General features: G+C 36.6%; 1 protein-coding gene across 3 annotated transcripts in view; it reads right to left on the reverse strand.

Moving 5' to 3' along the window:
• cadm1b (cell adhesion molecule 1b) overlaps positions 1-11,191 on the reverse strand; it is a 231,828-nt gene that overhangs the window by 90,616 nt on the left and 130,021 nt on the right. For 2 of the 3 annotated variants that reach the window (XM_048161903.1, XM_048161901.1), the window contains exon 2: positions 1,884-1,904. The exons of the other annotated variant lie outside the window; for it this stretch is intronic. In XM_048161903.1, the coding sequence (XP_048017860.1) occupies positions 1,884-1,904 (21 nt within the window). The remainder of the gene's footprint in view (positions 1-1,883; positions 1,905-11,191) is intronic. 3 annotated transcript variants of the gene reach the window in all.

The following is an 11,191-nucleotide window of genomic DNA, read 5'->3' on the forward strand; positions in this document are numbered from 1 at the left end:
GGCTGGCATATGCAAATATTGGGGGTGTACGTAACAGTCGGTGTTATGTTGAGATTCGCCTGTTCTTCGGAGGTCTTTTAAACAAATGAGATTTATATAAGAAGGAGGAAACAATGGAGTTTGAGACTCACTGTATGTCATTTCCATGTACTGAACTCTTGTTATTTAACTATGCCGAGGTAAATTCAATTTTTCATTCGAGGGCACCTTTAATGTTTCAGCATACCAATACGTTTTGTACAATGCTATGCTTCCAACTTTGTGGGAACATTTTGGGGAAGACCCTTTTCTATTCCAGCATGACTGTGCACAAAGCAAGGTCCATAAAGACATGGTTGGATGAGTTTGGTGTGGAAGGACTTGACTGACCCGCACAGAGCCCTGGCCTCAACCCCATCAAACACCTTTGGGATGAACTGGAAAAGAGATTGCGAGCCAGGCTTTCTCGTCCAACATCAGTGCCTGACCTCACAAATATTTTACTGGATGAATGGGCAAACATTCCCACAGAAACACTCCAAAATTTTGTGGAAAGCCTTCCCAGAAGAGTGGAAGCTCTTATGGCTGCAAAGGGGGGACCAACCCCATATTAATACCTATGCATTTATAGTGCAATGTCATTACAGTTCCTGTTGTTGTAATGGTGAGATATTCCAATACTTTTGTCCATATGGTGTATGTCCAAGAGAAACGTCTTTTGGAATGAATGAAGTGATGAAAAAAACAAAACATCCCTCAGGAATTGATTAGATTGTAGGTGTTATGCTTATGTTCAGTTAGTTTCTGCTTTAATGGACTTTCAGTTTGTTTTCATCAGTCACGTGTCTCTTTGGCCCTATTCGCACGGGATTAGTATTATCTGGGGACCTCGTGTGATTTAGAAATCACAGACACATTTCGTGTGGTGCATTCGCACTGGATAAGCGAAGCCTGTGATTTTACTCAAATTGACTGACTTATCTCCCGGATATGATGGCACTATGCAATTTTGCCATATCCCCTGGTTCAAAGTCCCTTTCTATGGTCTGGTTAGATGGATAAAAAAAGTATAGTTTCATGCCCTGTCATTTACATTTCACCAGGTTAAAATCTAATAGCTCAAGCTTTACGCTTGATTTCTTTGTAACACATTAACCTCAAATTATGATGTGAACCCCCTCACTTGATTGTGCACTATAATGGATAGACTATTGCTTGGAAATGTCTTGTCATTATAGGTCTAGTATATTTTATCACCTGTGGGGTAAAAGACCCCCTTGAAACAAATGTATTTTTTTGCTAAAAATCTAATATTTTTCATACTTGGTTAATAATTTATGTAATTTTCACTAAAACCGGACCTAGCCTTTGGAATAAATTATACTGTGGAGAGTAGAAAGGTTGTATTTGAGTAAAAGTTAAAATATTCAGTTTCAAAAGTACTTGGGTGAAGTAAAAATAGCAGTAATGAATTAAGAAGTACAATTACTCTTTACACCCCTGGCCTAGGGTAACATTTCCCAAAATCTGTGAAGTACTTGCACAGGAACTCACGTAGGAAGAGAGTGTAAAGTTTCAAACAGATAAGTCTTGTGTAAATCAACCACAAGTTTCAATCAAGAATAATTTGATGAAAATCTGAAATGAACCTGGTCCTGGGTGTTTTAATATTGCACATGCAGTTTGATGAGAAACTACTAAAATGTCAATCTTAAGAAAAAAGTAGACAAGGTATAGTAGAATCTTAAGATCAGAACAAAGAAACATTAGAAAAACATGCAGACTGCCTCAAAGGCCAGATATCAAACCATGCAAACTGGAAAACAATGTGCAAAGAAAGAAAAGTTAGGAGTTGGAAGATATTGAGAGGTGATGTGATCCAGAGGGAAGAGGAAGAGCAGTACCTGATATGGTCTGAGCGGCTCCTGAGCAAGCGTGAGGAGAAACAGGACACATATAATAGTGTTAAAGCAGAAAACTTTCACTTTTCACTTCATCAGATACTTTGCATGCATTAAATTTCATTCAGGCCTGGATTTTAATCTTTTCATAGCATATGTACAGTAAGATGACATGACACTACTGGGTAAGATCATACAGTTCTTTCTTTCCTGCATTAGCATTTCCTTCAAGTGGTGTGTTATACTGTCCTTTTTTGATGGCAAACTGCTATCAAAGTCAAGGAGACTGTTGTGGAAGAAAGAGAGCAATAGAGTCTCTACTGCTGGACATCACAGGCAGAGCAGAAAGACAAGAGAGATATTGGCTGAAAAGGCAAGGTGATCTCATTAATATTCGCAGGGATCTGTATGTAAATGGTGCACGTACATTTTTGAACAGTTGGACAGACATGGAAACGTTCAGCATCATATGGACACTTTCTAAAATGTAAATGTAAACTTGTTTTTGGTACCGCTGCTGGTGATCGAGTTCGATTATTCAACACAACAACAATAGCATTTTTAATGTATCCTTAATACAATTAAATAATAATTTTACACTGCTTGTGTAATTTGATAAAATGTGAGGGATTTGAGATTTGAAAGTTTCCAAGACAGTGATCTTCATTTACTAAAAAGTTATTCTTCATATACATAAAAAAATAATAATTTCAGCAAAATCAATGCCTGCGACATCTTTGACATTATAAAGAATTCAGTATAAATCTATAGACTTTCACCTATAATAGGACACAATTTGAGAAAATATTAGGTTGCGATCCCCAACATTATCATAATTAAAGAATTATATATTAATCTAAAATATTGTCCAAGATCTCCATATCCAGGATCAAGTTCACAGACATTTTAAGATTGTAAGCAGATCATTTAATATGGATACAGTGTATGATAAACAGCATGAGGATAATGAGTCCTGTAAAATGTCTTCTAGATTCATCCAGGCACTCACAGCGGACATACAGCACTATAAATAGAGGATCCTTGTGTCAATAAGCTCCTCAGCCTGACGTGTATCAGACGGGAGTTATGGCATGTCAGTAGGGCAGTGATTAGATGTCACTGCTGTCAGTCTTCTTACAAGATATTGATGGTCAGATTTCAGCAGAAGCCCATTTGATGCCATCTGAGTGTAGACAGCTGTGCTAGCAAGGCATCCTTCAAAAAGGACGATTTTGAAAGCTGATTCCTCTCAAACGGCAGTTGTGCAATATGTTACAACTACAAAACCGACAAATATTACAGTTTCAGGAAAGGGCCAAATCCCATTGCTCATTTTTGGTAACCCAAACAATTAACATTTTATTACAATTACTGTCATTCACTGTATGAATTTCTTTCTTCAGTGGAACACAAAAGATTTTTTTTATCACACTTTTTTTTTTGAGACCTAAATTGCCCCCTGATTCAATTTCATTACACTGAAAAGAGAGGCCAAGATATTCTTCAAAAATTAAATAAAACCTCACATTTGGAATGAAATGGGAGTGTGTAAATACACTAATATTCAAAAGTCTGGGGACAATAGGATTTTTAAAAAAATAAATAATTTAAACCAATCAAAACTGAAAGTAAAGACATTTGTTATGGTACAAAAGATTTCCATTACGAATAAATGGCAAGTTCTGGCATGAAACTCTAGATGGCGCAGACTGATAGGTCCTTAACTCATTTGGTAGCCATCGCATCGTCACTTACATAGCACAGCTGATTGGTTGCTGTTGCATTAGCGCCCAATGAGCTGCGGCTAAACATTTAAATATCAATATTACATGGCTCTGTGGAATACTTGATTCGGATTGGTCAATGGCGCCATCCAGCGGTATGTTATTCCTCGATAACAACTGCTGAAAACAGTTAACACAGGCTCATCCAGGTTACTGAAGTTTGCAGCGCTATATGCTTGTTAGATTTTCCTCGTGGAAGTTTTGCCTTTGGTGAGCAAATAAAATATTAAAAAGCAGTCAAATTTTGTGTAGTATTTAATTATGTCATCCGGTATCGCGGACTCGCTCTCTCGTTTCATACAAACGCAGCTGCTGCCATTTTGCGACTATTGTTTTGTTCACTGTAATGGATTAAAGGATTAGTTCACTTTTAAATAAACTTTTCCTGATAATTCACTCACCCCCATGTCATCCAAGATGTGCATGTCTTTCTTTCTTCAGTCGAAAAGAAATTAAGGTTTTTGATGAAAACATTCCAGGGTTATTCTCCTTATAGTGGACTTCAATGGGCACCAAACAGTTGAAGGTCAAAATTAGTTTCACTGCAGCTTCAAATTGTTCAACACGATCCCAGATGAGAAATAAGGGTCTTATCTAGAGAAACCATCGCTCATTTTCTGAAAAAAAATTAAAATTATATAAGTTTTAACCAGAAATGCTCATCTTGAACTAGCTCTCTTCTTCTCCTCTATTTGAATTCTGGCAGTGTAGACACTGCTAAGTGTATTACTGCCCTCCACAGGTCAAAGTTTGAACTAATTTTTATATGCAATATGCTAGTTCAATAGTATATAAAAATTAGTTCAAATTTTGGCCAGTGGAGGGCAGTAATACGCTTAGCAGTGTCTACACTGCCTGAATTCTAATAGAGAAGAAGAAGAGAGCTGCAGTGAAACTAATTATGACCTTCAACTGTTTGGTGCCCATTGAAGTCCACTATAAGGAGAACAATCCTGGAATGTTTTCATCAAAAACTTTAATTTCTTTTCAACTGAAGAAAGAAAGACATGCACATCTTGGATGACATGGGGGTGAGTAAATTATCAGGAAAAGTTTATTTAAATGTGAACTAATCCTTTAAGATAACAAACCGGTACGATTTTAAATCGGTTTAATCTCAGATCAATATCTTATGCCCATAATTACTTATGTGGCGAAATGCCGTGTAATATGCTGTATGACTGTACTGTATCTCTTAAATGTGTTTCTGCACTCAGATCGACTCAGATCAATATTTCGTGTCTAATTAATTACTTATGTGGCAAGTAGCCATGTAATAAGCAGGATAATGTACATCCATCCGGTAGTTATCTCAGAATAAACCCCTTCAGGCTGATACAACCCCTGTTGGGGTTTATTCTTTGATAACGACCGGCTGGATGTACATTATCCCTTACGTAGTGTTGCTGTTAGCAGTCTGCAGCGCGCTTTAAGAAACCCTCCACCTTCCCCAGCTCCACCTGTATAGATCTGCTATGGGGACTTTCTGAACTTTCTATTCATCAAAGAATCCAAAAAAAAAATACAGTTTGCACAAAAATAATAAGAAGCACAACTGTTTTCAACATTAATAATAATAAGAAGAAATGTTTCTTGAGCACCACATTAACAAATTCAGTAACACTGAAGACTGGAGTAATGATGCTAAAAATTCATGCAAAGTATTGATTTGCAAAGTATATGAAAGAATCATTTACTTTTTAGTAAATATTTTTATCCAGTATAAAACACTGGTCTGACTGATTTTCAACTCAACGACTCAGTCACAACAATACAAAGCAGATGAAGAGGAAGACTATCAGTTAGTAACTGTAAGCTATGGTTTCTGAGTTTAAATATACTGTATCTATATACTGTTTATATATTGTATCTACATTAGTAAATCACATTAAAGCTAAAGATGACCTCTGAATTGTACCCTGCAGATATTCAGCCCCATTTCCCCTTTAATTTCACAGTTATATTTCTAGTTACCCCGCTGAGCAGCCATATTTGTGTATTCCGACCATGAGCACAATGCTATGTGCTTCTGTCCGTTACTGTGGTGTGACTTTGAGCTTGTACGTGACCCGCTGTGCTTTCATTTAATTAAAAGGGTAGGGGTGGAGATTCAAAGTGTACCTTAACGGGGATCTGATGGAAAAATCTGTGCATGCCATGTGCGCCCAAGGACACACGATTAGGTCCTGCGACCACCACAAAGCTCTCCGTTGGAAAACTTTGTCATTATTTTTTCTTTAATCATTTGTGAAAGTGATTCTGTGCTTTATTGGTGTCTTACAAAACTTATATGACACTAAAAATACCATTTTAAACCAACCCCTTTATTACAAGGTAATAATAATAACAATAAAATGCTACAGCTAAAGCATTAAAGGAATAGTTCATGAACATTTACTCACCCTCTTGTCCTTAAAACTATCTGTGAAGTACTGAGGAAAAAGAACTGGATATTGTGGCCATGAATTAAGAATTTGCTTCCATGACTTATTCATTGATAGCCATGTTTTATTAATTTGTTCCCTTATTTTAATTAATTTAATTACATTTAATTTACAATAATTCAATTAAAATGAGGGAACAAATTAGTACAATATGGCCATGATATATTTTATAAATGCACTCTTTTCCAAATTTGTAATCTTAAAAATAAGAAAATCAAAAACAAAGTTATAAAATATTATTTTTTTAACAGTCTAAACATAGTTAACGAAACCAATAAACCATAAAAAGGTGTTACTTGAAAAAGTACTTTAAAAAAAACTTTTTTCATTTCTCATTTTAAAACAAGTGAACACATTTTTAAATTGCCACAATATCTATTTTTTTTCCCTTGCATGCTGTGTTTCTGTTGTGAAGAAATAGTGAAATAGTCATAGTGAATAAATAAAAAACAACTTCTTTGACAGCCCCTGGTCACTATGAATTCTTGTAATATGGAAAGACCTACATTTAAAAAATAAAAAATAAAACAAAGGTGAGCAAATGTTGACACAATATTCACTTTTTTAGTGAACTATGCCTTAATGATTGTCACGGCCGGCTCAGTGCCGCGACAAATGAGGGAGGCAATGAGAACGACAATAAATCAAAAAATGTTTATTAACAAAATTAAATTTTCAAAAGCATAATAATTAACATTGAAAGCCCTGCTAAGGAAAAATAAATAATTAAGCAGCGAAAAATAATAAGCCAACATACCAAACAGGCCTGCCAAAACCTAAAGCCCCAAACTAAACTAAAAAACGTATAATCACAACAAAACAACCCAAAACTAACGAAAAACCAGAGGGTAACAGAAGGGGGGCCAAATCAGAGAACCAAAAACTCTTATATCCTACTCTGCAGGTGTTTCAGATGATGATTACCTCATAAGTCCCGCCCCACAGCCGGCGAAGCATAACGGGCCCAGAGGACCTTCACACACCCCCCCTTAAAATAGACCCCCTTACAATCATCAAAACAAAAATAATTCTAAAGTGTGTACATCCCAACCTCCTAACTAATATCACAATCTACATGGAGTCTATCTAGTTTTCAGTGGCTTACCGAGCTCAGGGCGGCTTTTAAACACTGAACTCAGCATCCACAACAATCCCATAACCAGGACTGCAGCAGAATACTGAAGTGTACCGCCACTCAGAATTACCACCCAAAACAAAACAAACCCCAAAAGAAAACCCCCCACTAACTAAACTGGGATGTACACCCACAAAAAACAAAACAGAACATTATACACAAATCTTCACTACATGTACTCCCAACTAACAACACAGCATCTTCAGGAATCCACTCGAGAGGTCCCGGGTTCAAATCCCGGACGAGCCCCCATATTTGTCATGGCCGGCTTAGTGCCGCGACAAATGAGGGAGGCAACGAGAACGACAATAAATCAAAAAATGTTTATTAACAAAATTACATTTTCAAAAGCATAATAATTAACATTGAAAGCCCTGCTAAGGAAAAATAAATAATTAAGTAGCGAAAAATAATAAGCCAACATACCAAACAGGCCTGCCAAAACCTAAAGCCCCAAACTAAACTAAAACATAAAGCAAATGTATAATCACAACAAAACAACCCAAAACTAAAGAAAAACCAGAGGGTAACAGAAGGGGGGGCCAAATCAGAGAACCAAAAACTCTTATATCCTACTCTGCAGGTGTTTCAGATGATTACCTCATAAGTCCCGCCCCACAGCCGGCGAAGCAAAACGGGCCCAGAGGACCGTCACAATGATCATGTTATTGTGTGGTGAATGTGATTTCACCAAGTACAACATGTTCCTAAGATCAACATTCCATTCAACCAATCAGATTTGAGGGACAAGCTTACAGTTTATGTCAAGTTTAGTCACAATCCTGTCCGTCATCAGTCTCAAGTGTGTTTTTAAAGCGCTGTAAGTGTAAAATATAATTAAACGAAACAAATAAAAGCACCATTCAGGCTGCATGTAAGCAGTCACTATGCTAAAGAAACATTTTTATTGACTTTCCATGAGATCAAGCGGAAAGAGCTTCTATCACCAGACTGCATATGTACTGATACCAGCCACTTGGATATGTGTGAATAGTTATCAGAGTGTGAAAAGAACCTATTCTTGCTCTGTTGCTGGCCATTTCACTGGATACAAGATACACAATAATATTTATTCTAACTTAAGACTTAAAGCTTAACCCAAAATGATGAAACCTACTTATTTTATGCAATGTTAGATTATATTCTTCCCTTTTTTCCCCATAATGCACTATTTCTTTATATAATCATCTCTGGTGGAGCTGTGTGCTCCTGTCCCTGAGTCTGTCATTTGGAGCATGAGGACAGGAGGTGGATAATGAGAACATAAGGGTGAGAGGAGCTGACAGGGACATCATCCTCCCACTATGACCGACAGAACACAGGTCACAGAACAGTCACTAAACCTGCGCTCACCCACCTGGACTTCACATTAAAAATGTTGACTTTCTTGAAATAGTGAGAAAAAGCAATCGGTGACACTGACCAGTGCCTCATCTCCAAAATCACATGATAATTACTTCACTTTGCATGTAATAGTTTAGGTAGAAGATTCCCAGTCAAAATGCAAATATTAAAATGCTACAAGCATATTTGTATTGCTTTGCTTTGCTAAATATGGTTCATCAATTTTTCAAGGGGAGGGGAAAAAGCTTAGCATATCTTTTGTTGTTGTGTAGGTTCTGTTACCAGTGCATTTTTTAAGTGCTGGACAATGTAGTAAAATTATTTAAAAGAGTTTGGTGGACAACATTTTCAAGAGTGCCACAACATCACTACTGAATCTACATGGCAAATCAGACAACGCAAAATGCGCTGTAATATAGTCGACAGCTCGTGTGGCAGGGAGCATGTGAATTAAAGAGGCGGCGCTGCCTAAATCAGTGCATTGTTAATGATGCCCCAAAATAGGCAGTTAAAAAAATTAATTTAAAAAAATGTATGGGGTATTTTGAGCTGAAACTTCACAGACACATTCAGGAGACACCTTAGACTTATTTTACATCTTGTGAAAAAGCATTCTTGGGCACCTTTAAGTGAATAAAAAACATACAGCACAACCAGTGTATTGTGATTCCCAAACATTTGACTCTAATGAGCTAGTTCATTTTAGTGAATCAAACTCATACAACGCAACAGGTGTAGTGTGATTCCCGAACATGACTCTTATGAGTCGGTTCTTTTTAGTCAATAAAACACATACAGTGCAACCAAGTGTATTGTGGATCCTGAACATATGAATCTTATGAACCAGTTCTTTTTATTGAATCAAACATCTACAGGGCAAGGTGATTCCCAAAAAATGACTTGTACAGTATGAGTCAGTTCTGTTTAGTGAATCAAACACATACAAAAATGTTATAGCTATACTGTAAACACTGCCTTGTGTGCAATTTCAATCATTGTATATAAAATAATCCAGAGGAGATCTGCACACTGTTTTTAACAAAGTTAAATAAAGGGAGTTAAAATAACAAATTTTAACTTTGTTAAATAAAGGGAGAAACAGTGTGCAGATCTCCTCTGGGTTATTAAATGATCGTGTATAACTCAGTTTTTATTTGAATGTTGATTATTATATCTAAAAATAAATAGCAATTGAATTTAATGATTTGGACTTTGTTGTTGTTCATTTTAACCTTTAATATTCAAGTAATATACCAACAGAGCTACAGCATTAGTTGAGAGATTGTATTCCTTAAGGAAAATTGGCATGTACTTTATTTTTGTATTATAAATAATTTTGGTACTGTTGTTTTTTTTTTTTTTTGATGTCCAATCTGTGTCTTAAAAAGGAAACCAGTTGAGGACCACCGATTTGAGTTTCTCCAATTTGCGAGGGAGGCTGCATATGTTCCATTCATTATGGATATTATAATTCGATCCTAAGTGTCGTACTAAGGGAAATCATCTATCCATTTAAAAGGTTAAACCAATTACACTGCCATAGTGAACCGCTCTACTTCAGAAGACCACGATTTAAGCAAGGACGCTCAGCGCAACAGATACACAAACTGTTCTCCCCAAAACACCTGTGCTATTCAGTCACTGCGTCCCGCCAATCATATCCCTAGGTAATAGCATCCATCAGACCCAACTCCATTTACCATGATAGGCACAAAAATGCATCAATTTGTTTGCTTTTTTAATGTCTTTTGTAGCGCGCAATCAGACACCTGTCAAAAACACCTGCTGCCTATTTGTTGGGCTACAAAATGGAAAGGTGGCCCCTTTGTCTCGCCTAAGAGTTTATAATCAACGCTGTGTTTCCACACTGCAACAAGCATTTTTCAATTTCCCCTTCTCCTTTTCTTAATAAAATCACAGCAATCAATCAGCTGTGGGTGGGGGGAATGAATGATGAAGCAAACATCTCGGCTTACCGAGCCTTCATTTGTCTAGTATCAGAGGAAATGTGCACCACGAGGAGCGCTAATAATTACTTTTATTCCACTTTTGGCAGGTCAAGGTCCCTCTCTGACTGACTTTCCTTTTGAGACCCAATATTTAAAGCATATCAGATAATTTTGCACATGATTGTCCTAGTTTCTTCCCCCTATTGATCTATTTGTACTTTTAATAAATATTTAAACAAGAGTGCTATGTATGAATGCGAGCGTTATGTTGCTTTTAAATTATATTTTATTACATTTGTAAAATGTTCAGGTGTTATATTAGATATAATGCCATTTTTACGAGATGTAAAATAAGTCTATGATGTCCCCAGGGTGTGTATGTGAAGTTTTAGCTCAAAATACCCCACAGATCATTTTTTATAGCATGTTAAATTTGTCACTTTTTGAGTGTGAGCAAAAATGCTCAGTTTTTGTGTGTGTCCCTTTAAATGCAAATGAGCTGCTGCTCCTAAGATGAGGGCGGGGTTTCAAGAGCTCGTGTTAGCAGATAGTGTTAGCAGCGCCGATTTCCTCATGAAACTGTTCAGCCTTTTATGTTCAAACCGGAGTCGGACAATGATGGAGAAACTCAAGAAATGACAACGTAAAATGCAAC

Source organism: Megalobrama amblycephala, linkage group LG16 (genome assembly GCF_018812025.1).
Source record: "Megalobrama amblycephala isolate DHTTF-2021 linkage group LG16, ASM1881202v1, whole genome shotgun sequence".
NCBI lineage: Eukaryota > Metazoa > Chordata > Actinopteri > Cypriniformes > Xenocyprididae > Megalobrama > Megalobrama amblycephala.